Source organism: Ischnura elegans, chromosome 1 (assembly GCF_921293095.1).
Source record: "Ischnura elegans chromosome 1, ioIscEleg1.1, whole genome shotgun sequence".
NCBI lineage: Eukaryota > Metazoa > Arthropoda > Insecta > Odonata > Coenagrionidae > Ischnura > Ischnura elegans.
Window position 1 is genome coordinate 94780816 of NC_060246.1, and position 15378 is coordinate 94796193.

The 15378-nt window shown below is 37.2% G+C and overlaps 1 protein-coding gene across 4 annotated transcripts; it reads right to left on the minus strand.

The window, feature by feature from the left end:
• Nucleotides 1-1871: 1871 nt before the first annotated feature.
• On the minus strand, nucleotides 1872-13964 carry LOC124166578. 4 transcript variants are annotated; one of them, XM_046544157.1, is made up of 11 exons: nucleotides 13841-13961; nucleotides 13630-13753; nucleotides 10290-10413; nucleotides 10057-10204; nucleotides 9739-9951; nucleotides 6986-7177; nucleotides 6444-6600; nucleotides 6187-6330; nucleotides 5666-5848; nucleotides 3174-3317; nucleotides 1872-2177 (listed from the first exon to the last, which is right to left on the minus strand). In XM_046544157.1, the coding sequence occupies exons 5-11, from the start codon at nucleotides 9946-9948 to the stop codon at nucleotides 1978-1980; spliced, it is 1230 nt and encodes a 409-aa protein (XP_046400113.1). In that variant the 5' UTR covers nucleotides 9949-9951; nucleotides 10057-10204; nucleotides 10290-10413; nucleotides 13630-13753; nucleotides 13841-13961; the 3' UTR covers nucleotides 1872-1977. The 4 variants fall into 4 exon arrangements, with proteins under 4 accessions (XP_046400113.1, XP_046400121.1, XP_046400131.1 ...); XM_046544165.1 differs by having other exon boundaries at nucleotides 6187-6327; nucleotides 13630-13964; XM_046544175.1 differs by having other exon boundaries at nucleotides 9739-9884; nucleotides 13630-13961.
• Between the last annotated feature and the right edge of the window lie 1414 nt (nucleotides 13965-15378).

Here is a 15378-nt window from a genome sequence, read left to right on the forward strand (position 1 = left end):
GTATTATATCCTGGATATAGACAGTTACTTATACCACTTATTTTATAAGAGCACGACCCGGGTTTCAATGAGTAATCATCATCTCATACTAATGATGATGATTACTCAATTGAAACCCGGGTCGCGCTCTTATAAAATAACCACTTACAACACCAACATAACCACTTACTTACACCTTTCATAGATCTAGATCTTGTTTTAAAAACTGGATTAGTTAGTTTTGCGAGACTGCCAATCATGAGTGGGACAACCGGCTCTAGTGGGACAGGAAGCGAACAGAGCTTGGAGTCCTCTACAGGAATTATAATCCTTGATAAGGCGGTTCCATCAACAATCCTGAGCGAGATAAGAGATCTACAGGAATCTGTATCAGTTATGATGGAAATAATAAAAAGTACATTAGAAAGGGTAGAAGAGATCTCACGTGTATTGAGAGTGAGAAATATTAGAAATGCTGGCCCTTCTCTTCATATAACCTCAGAGAGGATATTAAACTCCTCTGATTTATAAGATTCAATTGTATGCTTTACTAATTATATTGTTCATGCCATTCTAGTAACCAATGTATCAACATAACATTATGAAAAATGATAAAGTGAATTGATATATAACTTAATAAACACTGAAATTATTTGTATGGAAAAGGTCTTATAAAATAAGTGGTATAAGTAACTGTCTATATCCAGGAAATAATGGAATACCACAAAGTTAACCAAGAGTTAGTGAATTTTGATTGTATTATAGAAAAACAACGGCACAAGATAATGTGTATTATTGAATGGAAAATCGACAGCGTTTTCTTTATTGGTATGGAATGGTATTTGGAAGAGGTGAACAACAGGTGAGGTCATTTGCACTATGAGAGACTATTAGGGAAGGAAGGACAGAGAGAAACCTGGCATCGCCATTAGCCTTCTCTTAACGCAAGGGGACAACGGCTTAACATTGCATTTGACGGAAGCAGTACTGCACTTTAAGTGCCCTCCACACAACACTCAATCAGGCATCGGGTAACCTCTGAAAATTCTCTGCCACCACTGGGATTTGAACCTTGGCCTATGAGGTGTGAAGCCAGCTTTCTAGCTACCGCACCAGATTTACATTATTTTATCGTTCCCAAGGAAATAATACATAGGAATATTTTGACTGGTGGTATTTATGGAGACGGCTCTTCCCAATGTTATTGATTTGTATCATTGATTGTACAATCCAAGTAATACGATCAGCATGGGTGAAGTTTCGAGTTCTACGTTGGGGTCCAGCAATGCTGCTGGGGATTTGGGGCTATATGGAACAGCCCTTAGTGAAATGGGAGGCATTTCATATAGAAATGAATCTGAATGCAACTTATAGAATTTGTGCACTTTTCTATCCAGCATGCAGCATTTTTACTCATTTGCAGTTGTGTACGGTATTATAGTTTTTGTACTGATTCAGTATCATATGTTTTTTCAAACAACAGAATTGGGAATAATATTATAGGTTCTAGTGAGGTCAAGCTTAGTAAATAACATGGAAATATTCTGCTTGGAGCATTCAAATTCTCAGAAGGTGTATTACAATTGTACAACAAGGTTAGTAAAACAATTCGTTAACATCCCACTGGTGCTTCAAAACTTCCCTCTACAACTGGGTTTCGGAAAGTAGACTCCTCCAGCCCAGTTCTTATGGATGGAAATATGAATATTTTCAGCTATCTTTAATACTTAAATAAGACACTTTTGGAAGCTTTTCCACCATGTTTTTTTTTACAGTTATGTATTGCTTGTTAAATACATAAGATTAGTTACAGTCATTTAAGTTGAATGCATGCATAAACAGTTTATACATCTTCAATTGATATATTTTAGTGAGAAGAAGTGGCTGATAACTGTGCTTAGTATTGATTGTTTAAATTCCAATGAGGATAATTTGTGCATGACTAACTATAAAGTCTTGATTATTATAAGTTTTATAAAATTTACATGATCATGAAGATCAGCAGTAGACCCAATGTTTAGCTTTTGGTGGGCGACATTGCAATGGACATGCCTTTTGCATGGGTCTAACATCTACTCCAATTCTTGCTCCAACAAAATTATATGGTTCATTTATATTCCTTCTGCTTGGCCAAGCATCAACCTTACGATCTTTACCAAATATCTTGCAGTGGTAGCTGTCATGCTGCTTCAGAGATTCTAAAGATGGAATTAAAATGTGAGGATTAGTGTACTACATACCTATTTGAAATACAAGGTTTGAAACTGCCATGAAATTCTTATCCTTAAACTATATTGCCCACGTGGTAACTGTATGATCACTCATTTTTACAATATATTCCCTTCTCCTCCTCCATTAATTAGAGGTAAATGGGAAGTATCTCATGATTACAATACAAAAGATGTTTATAAAAGGCTACATAACAATTTTAATAGTAATCTGATCATTGTGGCTCATGAAGTGGAAATCTCATAAAAGCTGTTTTCTTTTTACAGAGTCTTTGATAATTTGAATGGGACAAGCTCCTTCCCCTCCCTGTAAAATAAGGGGGAGAAATTCATTTTTAAAACTTAGGTCCTTGGGAAAGCCGCATACCAACATTTGAATGCAATCCAATCAGTGTAATTGTTTCAAATCATGGAAAAAGCCTTTTATTATGACTTACTGAAGTATCAAATGGGCTTTGCAACTGGAAGATATGATTCAATTTCAATAATGGTTTCTTTGTGAATATGGTGACGACCAGCTTTTGCACTATTGAGATTCCGTTCAGACACTTTTGTGTTCTTCAGCTGCCATAACGAATACTGGCAACAGTAAGTAGCCTACTGTACATATGGAATGCATCAGTTTTAAGGGTCAGGAATGGGCTTCCCTAACTAAAGGAGACTGGAAGAAAGTCAAGCGTGTTCTGAAGTACCTACAGGGAAAAATAGAATTATATCGGCACAACCAGAAAGGAGACAAGCCAGTATTAGTCAGTGCTGAAAGGTTAAAGGAAGTCGAGCAGTGTCTATGGTATAGTGCTTGCTGGCAGTGAGCGCCTATGTATAGGGGAAGGTTGTTTGCTGACAGTCTCTTGTATTATCATGGCCATTCATCAATGAATTTGAAGCATTGCAATGCTGATTTTGGGTAAACAATGGCAACATAAGTATCCCATGTAACCTTTAGCATGGATTTTCAAATATTACCTTTAGCTGCAGGCCATAATACTTCTTTTAATACTATCTGATCTAGTCCTTTTGATTTTGCTTTTCTTCCCTTGGCCATCATAGTTAAAGTCAAATTAAAAAGTTCTTCTCTCTTTGGGTAGACTACAGCTCCCCACATTCCAGCTGAAAAATCGAATGCAGAGTATTTAGGATAAAAAAATTATGATGCTGTGACAAGTTAGAATCATTAGACAATGAGACTATTCTAATGTTTGTTCAACAAGTGTGTTAAGAACTTCTTTATGTCCGAACTTGAATTTTACTCTGGAAGGTATTCTTTTGGCAATGATAAGTTTACTTGGAAGATTTTGCAAATCACTCCAACTTTGTCTCCTCCATTAACTAAATTCCCTTAAAATTCCTCTTCAATGCCCAGTGTGACCTATTCCCTTTCATTATAGTGATAATTTATATTTTCTTCTTCCGACTCTTCCGCCTACCTAATATTCTTCACTATCAGTGATGCAGTGAGGGAGGGGTTTTGGGGGATAAAACCCCCCAGAGCTCAGATAAATTTTTAATTTTAATCCAGTTTACTTAACTGATATATAACTGAGCAGCAGAGAAAAAAAGAATTGATGCTTTTGAACTATGGTGCTACCGTAGAATGTTAAAAGTTTCATGGGTAGACCGGGTAACGAATGAGGAGATACTGGAAAGACTGGGAGTGAAAGCAGACCTGTGGAGTATTCTAACTGCAAGGAGAAGTAAATGGGTTGGACATTTACTGAGACAAAATAATGGATTGGTAAAAACAGTTTTAGAGGGCACTGTGGAGGGGAAGAGGGGCAGACGAAGGCCGAGGTTGTGCTATATCACCCAAGTAATGAAGGACATGGGCTGCAACAGCTACCTAGAGCTGAAGAGGCTGGCGGAGGACAGACAGAGATGGAGAGACTGCTGCAAACCAACCCAAGGGTTGATTACTTAGAAGAAGAACTTAACTGATTGATATTACCTATAGAACAGTGTAAGGATTAATAAAATATCCCTCAGAAAGGTGTAAAACTCACCATTTTGAACCATTTATCTTAAAATTCTGCAATTTATAAACCTCGCACATACCGCTTATCCTGGTGAGTATTCCATACCCCCACACGCCCTGGTATTAGTTGCACCTAAACCCCCCCCACCCTTAATTCCTAGCTGTGCCTCTGTTCACTACAGTCCGGCCGCCGAGAGTTGTCGGATGCCACTTATTGTTAGACGGGTCTAGTTCGGGGTAGGGGGCAAGGTTGCCTGGTAAGAAAGGGAAATGCCCTTGTCATATGTAAACAAAAGAGTTCCACGAAGAAAGGACAATGAGCGTGAATGACCCAAAGGAAGAATGCTTTGTTTTGGTGATTTGGAGAAAGGGCTTGTTTTGGTGGCTCAGGCTTGTTTCAGTACTTCATATGCATGTGACAACGTTGTAAGACTAGATGGGGGTGTGAGGTGCATTTGGAGGACAGGGATTGACTGCAGACCGTGCTGGAGCAGAGTTCTCCACCCCTCGTTTTAAACTTCCATCGGACAACTCTCGGTGGCTGGACTGTATAACATCCCCTGCCCACTTAGCGCTCACTCCATCCAAACCGTCTGTCTCCTCCGAATCTCCTGCTCAAGAATTTTCCTTTCCCAACCATCTCGGTCTTAAGATGGCTAACTAAAAAGTCTTGATTATTATAAGTTTAAAAAAAATTACATGATCATAAGATCAGCAGTAGACCCAATGTATAGCTTTTGGTGGTTGATCGCAAGTTGTGTTATTCGTTATTCCTCTTTCTCACTGTACACTCCACCCTCTCCATCCTCCTCCACACTCACATCATGAAGGCCTCCAGTCTTTTCTCATCCTCCCTCCTCAACATCCATGTTTCAGCACTATAAAGTGTCACACTCTGGAGCAAATTCTACACAAGTTTTTCCTTAACACCCTGACATGATCATTCTCTCATTAGCTCTTTACTTATGATGGGCATTTTGTACTGTGCAGATGCAAATCTCTTCTGATGATCTTGGTGCATAGGTGATTGAAAACTTTTGACCGGTAGTGTAAATCAGTCTTATCATTGGTTATTGAATATTTTCTCATACACCCGAGATTCCTCTCTTTGATGTTTCTCCAAAAAATTTTCAGCTTAAAAGTTATGATTTTGGGTGGTCATCATAATATGTACCATTGTGATGCATTGCATTCCAGTTTAAAATTCTTTAGGTAATGTAGTATTCTCTTTTTAATTAAAAATCCTTTTATAATCATTTAATAGGCGTTTTAAGAGCAAAATATGTGAAGTTTAAATGAAAACATATACATAGTTTTCTTTACCATGTTATTCATGGAGTTTAGTTAGGATGCTAGATATGACGGCTTGTCTGTAATTGATATTACATACATACTCAGAAATTTAAGTGCCCTAGTTTTGGGTGTTTAAGTTGTAAATAGAATTGGTACAATAATTATTGGTTTAATCTGAATATCTTGTACGCACCTAGAATTTTCGGGGTATGAAATGGGTGATCACGCATTATGTGAAAAGTCAAGTTGGAATTGAGCCAGTCGTTCACTGCTGCTACTTCTCTTTCTGAAGGGCGACTGTCCAAATCTCTTGAAATAAAAACATCCACAAGAGGGTCAGCCATGGGTAGAAACCGCCACATGTTGCCTTGGCTGCCTGGTTAACACGGAAAAATGTAATGTAAATATTCAATTTCTTCGTGATTCCAGTGTGGTAATTATCTAAGGATTTTGTTTTATAATCACAAAATGGTACATTTCTTTATTTTTTAAAAATAACATGGAATGAGGTAAATTATTGAAATTAAAGCATACTGATAGCGTTGAAAATATTACAAATTTCAGTAAATCTTTAAAAAAGTAAATGGAGTTAAAAGTTCCTCTTAAATTTTACTACTAAATGAAAATTTTCTACTAAAATCTAGCATTAAAAGTGAATTTTTTAGAATACACTTCGTATTTTAATTTTTGAAATTATTTTTAATGAGTACTTACCCAAGAGATTTCCTAGGCTGGGTATGTTTCCCACATAACAAAGATCCAGGTTGCTATGAGCATGCATAAGGTGACAAAGTATTTCATGTAGCGTTTCATGTATTGAGCCATTCTTGTTTTCCATGTTTGCTCCTAATTTCTCTTCTTGCCATCCAAATCATAGTTACATTAATCAATGAGGGTGCATTAAATTATTTGCTTATTACTTCATGCAGAACTGAAACAACGCTGTCCAATAATTTCTAATAGCTCATTACCATTTGATGTGCTGTGGTTAGTTGGTATAGATTCATTATAGGCTGAGAATATCTTATTGCTATCCTGTTTGATATCGATTGGCTTTATGTCATGATACAATCTCATTGTCCAGTTTGGATAGTATTTTTTGACTAATTTTGCATTTTCCTCTATTCCCTGTATTATACAATGAGAAATATGAATTATCATTCGAATGCAGTATTTGCAATGGAAGAATCCTTGAGGATGAACCCTCATTTGAGAAGACTACTGTCTTCTTTAAAGAAGTGAAAGTCATTGAAATAATTAATAATGGCAGCAATTAAAAATGAAAACCCGAGGGATTCATTCTAGGTATATTAAGTTGTGCCTGTGTTTTATAAGCAGCAATAACGTTAAATATCACTATTATCTGCATTAATTTGAATTCTTAGCCATAAATCTGAAGATTGTGCAATACTTTTGTAGTCTAAGTCTTCCAGATTCTAAGGTGAATTCTCTTTTGCCTGGAAGGAAACATTCATTTCTTACATATATGTGTGTATGGCAAATCATAATGTACCTTGAAGTAGCCCCGGCGATTTTTAACATTTCCATAGAATGAAAATGAAACTACATGTTGATGAGGGCCTCTACTTGTAGCTATGTCACTACAGGTTGACTTCTTATAAAATTCTTCTGTGCCGTAGAAATAGCCATTCAAATTCATCTTCAGTGGTGATGTAGACCAGTCAGGGCAACTAGAGGTGGAGATCTGTTGATAAATTTTTTTTGGAGTTTAAATGGGAGAGGTCAATGGTATGAAAGTCATTTGGTCTCGCAGTGAGGCATGAAAATAAAACGATGATAACCTTTACTTAAAATTTCATTTTCTGGTATGATGGAGCGAGGTGGAATTATTGAAATTACAGTAGATTCTGGCTTTTCATGGGTTTGACTTAATATCCAAGTTAATTTTGCATGTGCTTTTTCACGTTGAAGTTTTGCCAATTTTTTCCTACAGACACAATATGTTATCAATTATGTAATTCTTTGCTTTGTTTGTTAACAAAACATTTTTTTTTAAATACAGCTGCATTTAAATGCACTGATGCTGTTTAAACTGATTTCTCATCTGGATAAATGGAATCCAGATTCAACTTACTATGGATTTCTCTCCGCAACAGAATCTCAGGAACAGATAAATATCTGTATGTGAGGGCTAATATGCTACATATTGATAATTTTTAGTTTTACCTTTTCTTTCCTTTCCAAGCCCTATTTTTAGTGTTATAATTTCATTTTCAAAAGGGTTCTTTTTTCGGGTGATCTATCTCAAAAGCAAGTTTGGGGAATAAATGTATATAAGTTATTGCAAGTACAATTTTGAATGCCTTTTGCATCTTGAACATTGAAAGCATTAAGAGGTAGCATGTATTCAGACTGTCCCATTAATCGTGCTTCATTGCTGACCTCCGATTTTGATCAATCCTTATCAACCTTGGTGGACAAGAAGGATCTAGGCAGGCGGTTAAACTAATTAACTTTTACATTAAAAACCCTTACTCCCCAGCACATACTTGGTAACCTTCGCCCCCATAGCATCCTAGGGTATCATCAAGTTGATTGTGACCATGGTCTGGTTTAACCTTCCTCAACCAATGATCTCTGCATGGCCATTTATGGTGAAATGATGGGTAGTTAGAATCTAAGTACATTGTCATTGTCTTTGGCACTCTTGAAAGCCAATCGTTTGTCATATTCAGTTGCCTAGATATTCGGATGCATACCTAAGTGACTTTTTATCCCTACATGACCTGTGGTGATCATTGCCGATGATGATCGAACCCATGGTCATTATCTTTTTCATCTTTCCAACGTATAAGGGTTTGACTTTGTTTTGTCATTTATGAACTTCAATTTCCACAAAGTGCAGAGAGGAATGACACCTCGGTAGCTTAACTGGCTAAAGCACTTGACTGGAAATCGGGGGATCGGGTTTGAATCCTGGTCAAGGCGAATGATTTTTTCTCTGTGGATTTTTTGCACAATTTGTGCATTGCAGGTGACTCCCGTTAAAGTTTTCTCCGTGGCATAGTCCCGGTATATGTACTTAAAATTGAGTCGGAAACCATTAAACAAGGGTTTGATCCCATGGTTGTTCAGACACTCTATATATGTAATACTTCAGTGACCATTGACCTCCATCTAGCCATTGGAGTTCAATTGATTAACAATATGGATTTGTAGAAGTCATCAATGACTTTTTCAACCATAACTTCCTATGACATACTGGTAAACATGCTGGTTATTCATATAATATGGAACAAACCTCAGTGACATTTGACCCACACATGACCCTTCGAGGTTAACAATTGGGTCAGAATGGGTTGGTGTGTTGGTCATAATTGTTCTTTTTTGTGATTCCAACATTGTGTGATCAATTGTTCTCCTGTTTGAGTGTGCCAGTTTTAAGTTAGCGCCTCCTACAGGGTTTGTTTTTCTTTTCGATGTTCATTTGTTCGGGAGTCCTATATTGAGAGTGTAAGCGCATGCCCTGTTGAATAAATATGGTACATGCCAAGTTAATTTGTTTGTCTGACGATAATCAATAGGTAAGTAAGTAATTATAGGCCCTGCCTTTGAAGACAACATGGTGGACTGTCCCATTGACATTGGCACACTTGAAAACCTTGAAGAATCTTTGCAGGAAGTTTAGTTCTGTTGCATAATCTATCAAGGGCATACCCAGGATCATAAATAGGGGGGGCAAGCCATGGTCTAGGGGGTGGCAAACCAAATTGTGGCATTACTTTATGAGATTGTTTCCTTGGAAAAATCGTTATATTTTAGTTACACATCTTATACTAATACATCTTTCATGGGTTGAAAGAAAATTTGTTGAATGCTTTCGTTTCAATTCAATACTGATTTTGCTTAAAGACTTTTGCAATTTTTGCCTCTGTAGGGGGGAGAGGCAGCTGCCCCCTCCTGCCCCTCGCTGGATACGACCATATAATCTATGTACGTTTATATATTACGATTTAAGGACTACCTACTTAGCATCAGATAAGTTGTAGATACCAGGAAGAGGTGATAGCCATTTCTCATTGCTATTCATCTTTTTACATGCTCATCCATATGAATCCATATGAATATGGTATACCTAGTATTTTGAAGAACCAAAAATTATCTCCTTGTTGCAATTGCATGAGACTGACTGCATTATTTATACATACATACTTTGGAAAAAGGCGCATTGATGGACAAGTATGGAAATACACTGTATCAAAGGCACAGGAGCTAATACCAATGATATAATAATCAACCTCCTACCTTTCTCTTCTCCTTAGTTAACACATGGCTTATAGTCATGGCTGTTGTGATTTTGTCTGTAAAGATATTCAAGTTCATTCCTTCAGCTGAATTTCCTGGGCCAAATTTTACATGATTGATGATGATTCCTGTGTACAAAATGTATGCTGTTGATGCCAGCAAAAGTCCAATAGAGAGAATGACACGGTTAGAAAATATGGACCCTTCCATCACCTGTAAACGTGAAAAATGCTCATTTCATATGTGCAGCTAATGAATATTTTAGAATTTTTTTGAATCATTCATGAGTAAATAATGAGGTTTTGTGTTAAAACTTACTGTTGGAATAAGGAGATTTCTTCTTTCTGGTTCATCAATGCATCAATGCAAGCCTTTTTTCAGAGAACTTCGATTGAATTAATTAAGGCCATTGATTATTAAATGTATTCATTGATGTGATGGGATGGCTTCATTCTCTTTATTTATCCTGTCATATAAATTGGTAACCATGAAAATATTACAAATAAAATTAAATAGTTTGCTATCACATCTTGAGAAATTTGATTCTTTACCTTAAAGAATTTGTGGTAGGTCGGTAGTTGGCAGCATGAGGAAAACATTCCAATTATTTTACTAAAAAATCAGATTGACTGTATTCTTGTCATCAACTACAGGTTATGTTCTTTGCCCCTGAAACTGAACGAAGCTATGTATTCCAACCCTGACAAAATATTGCTAATCTTGTGGAGCCCTGCTTTATTATGGGTTAACTTAAGATGGATATGATGAGCTTTTTGAAATTTCATATTTTTCTTATTTGAAATATGCTTCAATTTGCTGATCACTTAGCTACCATAGAAGAGACAGAGATGGCTTTGAATTCTGGTTAATTCTTTTTTGATTCTGGTTAATGTGGATATGGTTATGGACAGTGGCAGATCCAGGATAGGGACAGGGGGGGATAGGGGCAAGTGGATGTTAAAATTCCAGCAGTAGTGGGGGTCGTAAAAAATTACCATGCTATCTAGTGTAAATTGGATATCCAAGGGGAGGGGGCTATAGCCCTCTTAGCCCCCCTTATAGATCCCCCACTGGTTATGGATAGATATCAAGTGAAAATAAGCACACAGAAAAATAAGATATTTGTATGTAGCAGAAGGGAAGAAGTCAAGACTGACAATAGGGAATCATAAAATGGAAGTAGTGAATGAATTCTGATAATACGGAAGCAGAATAACTAGGCAGTGATTGAAGAAGCAGGAGAGAAATTATCAGTAGAATAGCCCACACAAAGAGGGCATTCCACCTAAAGAAAGATGTTCTTACAGCAGGAAATTTATGCATGGAAGTAAAGGAACAATTTATTAGAACTTATATTTGGAGTATGCTTCTCTACGAGAGTGAAGCATGAATAATGACAGCTGGGGACAATTATGGAAACTCTGTGACAAAAAATCTACTTGAAAACCGAGGGAAGTAGGACGGCGACAGGGGCAGATTTGGGGGTGGGTTGGGGGCGCAGTCGCCGCCACAAGATTTCTGGAAAAAGAGAAAATATGGTAGTCATTAAGGTAGTTCTCCAATGTAGGTTTTTATTTTGCTCATGCAACAAGTAATATTAAATGGGAGAAAATTATCGCTGAGAGGAATTGCATACCACCAAGGTGCTGCAGAAAGAAGTGTACCATCCCCCTCCAAAAGAAACGACCCTATTCACCTGCATACCCTGCTTTACGAGTCCTCATATTTTACATCTATATCCACTGGAGTGTAAAATGAAGGCGCGGAGGGTATTTTTACCCTTCATAACATAGCCCCTCCTTCCGTTACACTCTGCCAAGGTGGATTTACCACCATACATGGCATAGATGTATATTATTGTCAAACAAGTGAATTGGAAGGCAGTGGCGGCTTGCCCATTAGGACTCTCGGACTCCCAAAGATTTGAAAAAGGAAAAAAAATTAAATACCCATTCAATAGGGTGGTTTCCTATTATTTTCCTATTAAACTTTCCGAACTTAGCCAGTTTTAATAAGTGATTATTATGACATGTTTCCCTGAGCTCTGCACCTCATGCATGCATTGGTAACCTCAGACGATGTATAACTCCTATCCTCTCGTGTAGAAACTAGGTCCCTGTGACGTCATGCGGAGTGGAATCGCATGGGCGCCAATCTGGCCTTTTTCAAATGAGGATAAAATTTGACCCTTGCCATTCGTCTAAACCGGTATTTCAAAAACCAAATAATTTGTGTATTATGAATACACTAATGGTGGGTAACGAATCGCAATCAATGCCTTTCGTTTTCTTTGATGAAGGAAACTACCCTATTGTAGGTAATTATACATCTATTAACCAAAGTGTTTTTTTTATTCGCAAACATCGAAAATGTAGGAAAAACACGCAAAAATAGGGCGAGAAGTTCGTATTTGTAGCCGTGGGGCGCTGGCCAGAACTTCCCAATCCATCAATTGCAGTTATATGAAGAGTGGGAGTGGTGGGGGCTGCTGGTGCTATGACGCGTCTAAGCTTGTGCCTTGAAGTCTTGGGACGCCGCCCGAGCATGCGCAGAACGACGTATTCTAGTGAGTTCACTTCGCCGCGCCTGCCGGCGGGCGTATAATCTGGAGTCTACTTGGTGCTGAGGTGTTGCAGAATACTTTTTTGGTTCTAATTTTATTATTATAAATATTTAAATTACATATTTTAAATTAAACAAATTTAGTACCTAGATAGGACCTTCTTCAAGGACCTGAATCTCCTGCCGATCCCATGTATATATCTATTTTTAACAATAATGTATGTAAAGAGCAATATTGTCAATTAGGAAGCGAATAGTGCAATCCACCAGCATCAAACAAGGATAAAAAATAATATTCATCAGAATTACGTACGAACAAGGGCAGCCAAAATGGGGCCCAGAGAAATGGGCACTAAACTGTATAATAATTTGCCATTATGTTTAAAAGAAATAAAAAGCATCAATGCTTTTAAATCTGATCTAAAAAGGTACTTACAAAAATAGCTTTTCTATTCAATTGGTGAATATCTCACTGAATCTTAATGTTAAAATATTCAATTGTATATATAATATGTATATGTATTTGATGTGTTTATGACGTGCCTTATATATCTATGCATGTAGATGCATCAGATCTCCGGGAAAATAAATATTTATTATTATAGTCTTAAAAACTCACTAAAATACACAAAATATTCATATATATTGATCCCCCCCACTGAAGTGTTCCCCCCCCCCCCCCCCCCGAGCATTTGACTCACGAGCCGCCATTGTTGGAAGGACTATCGAGTCCTGAATTCGCTTGCAGTAAAGACATTGTTATTATTACGCGAGGGCGTATTTTTACCGCGGAATTTATGATCATTATGTCAATAAGTTTACCTCTGTTCTCTTAATTTAGTTCAGGAAAGTGGCATTTGACTGAGGTTTCCGTAGTTTTGTGAAGAATGAAGTGGAACAAATGAAATATTTAGATAGTTTAGTATTCAATTGTCCTTCGCGTTATTTCGGATTTATTCATGGTGCTATGCCCTCGGGGTCCCTAATAGGTGAACATTAGATAACCTCAACACCTTATGGTAAGGGGAAAGAGTCAGATTTGAAATGTGTGTTTTGAGATGACAAAGAAAGAAAGATTAGAAAAAGCTTATCGTTATCAGCGGCGATATAGGCGGAATTTTCGATGGACTTTCCTCGTTCTATCAAAGCTGACATTCATCACATTTCCAGCCCTGGCCTGCCTGAGAAACGGACTGTAGTGATGCCTCATTTTTCTTGTTCCACAGATGGTATCGGAATAATAGTGAACTCGTGCCTTTTAGGTGAATAACGGGTTTTAAACGTTCAAAAACTATCCAGCTCCAATAGAATTTATATTTTATAACCTACCTTTGTGCCTCGCTTGGAAGATGAAAAGCCGTATTCTTCTTCTCCGCAATAATCCAAAGAATACTAGGGACTTAAAAGTCACCGTATTTCTTCACCAGCTGATGTAGATCATTGCTTCATAGACCTTAAAAATTAGCGCGTGGTACCCAATTAGACATAAGGTGATTACATTAATCCAACTTTTGAGAAGTTTTTCTTGTTTTCCACTCACGCTCCTCTTTGCCAGTGGGATTCGCGGCACTTTCACTGATAAGAATGAAGCTCGCCTTGTATATTATAGTTCTTGAGGTTTGAGGATGGAGGATAGAGGTGGGCGTCGTCGGAATATTGGGTGTTTCTTATCTTGCTTCCTTTTTTTGGATAACGATAAGATGGATATTTATGACTGAAATCTCATACCTTCCGCTTATTATCTTACACGATATGACGTACGAGGTAATAAACCACAATAATACGAGGAGGAGGAAGGGAAACTAAGCAAGATTAATGAAGGACTAACTACGTGATTTGTTTCGCACTATGGTAATGAAATCGTATACATTTTGCGGTACGATATGATGGAAATTCTTTATAATTGTGAAGTTAAAATGGCGCAAAGGGGATAGTAGGATAAGTATGGTTAATCGACCCTCGAGATATATTTAAAAAATTCTCGACCCAATAGTAGGTCTTGGTTAGGTAAACAGCCATGAAAAATATTTAGTCCATATTCACAGAAATTTTGAAGCTATGGACGAAAACGTAATTTTAGAACTTTTTAAATATTTCCATTGCTTATGAAAAAATAATAAAATGGAAAATATGTGTTTGAAGAACTTCACCGGGGGAGTAAAACAAAATAACAAACATACGTTTAACTTATGCCTTCACAAAAACGTTTTTAACTAAAATTCACCAATTAAGGTAATTAAGAAACTAGAAATTAAGCTGTGTTTTGCATTTTATTGAATGGTTTGCGGAGCAATATGTCCAGTGATCACGAGTACATAAAGGCCGTTTTACACTGTACACGGAATTCCGCAGGTTAGAGCTGCATTAATTTCTAAAATGGCTTGGAATTGCGCGAATGCATGAACGAAATTAGAACAGGGGGTATTTTGCCGTCTCGCATCCACGCATTCTCGCATGTGTTCTAGGAATTCGCCGCTTTACTCGACGCAATTTTGATTGCGCCTTCGCACATACGTCAGATTGCGCAATTCCGTGTACCGTGTAAAACGGCCTTAATACAGTGCGTGCCTTCACGACTCCATTTTTGCGCAAAATTCGATGATATTTCAGATTTAAAAAATTTAAACGCATGCTCTATCACTTTGACTTGGCTGAATTTTTTCATAGTTGCACAAGTGTTATGCGCATAATTTAAAGATGTTTTCGTTATTGCGCTTTAGCCTTCTTATCGGAGAAATAACAATTGAAAATTTCCAAGTTTTTGAAATGCCAGAAATGAAGCAAAAACTTTTTTGAAAAGTATCTCGTAACCCTTTTCATTTAAAAAAAATCATATTTAGAGTTGGAAGCATTCCTCATTAAGTTTTGTACGATGATTACAATTCCCTCTTAAAATTCATCAAATCGAAATTAATTCCCTCTGTCTAGTCTCTTAAAAACCATTCGCCTCTCAAATCTATTTCTTTCCATTCCATACCCACCCACGACTATTCCCACTGTCTGTCACGGATAATGTAAAGATTTTATTGCCTTGAAGATTTTTCTCCTGTTAATTTTCAATTCATATGAAAATAATGG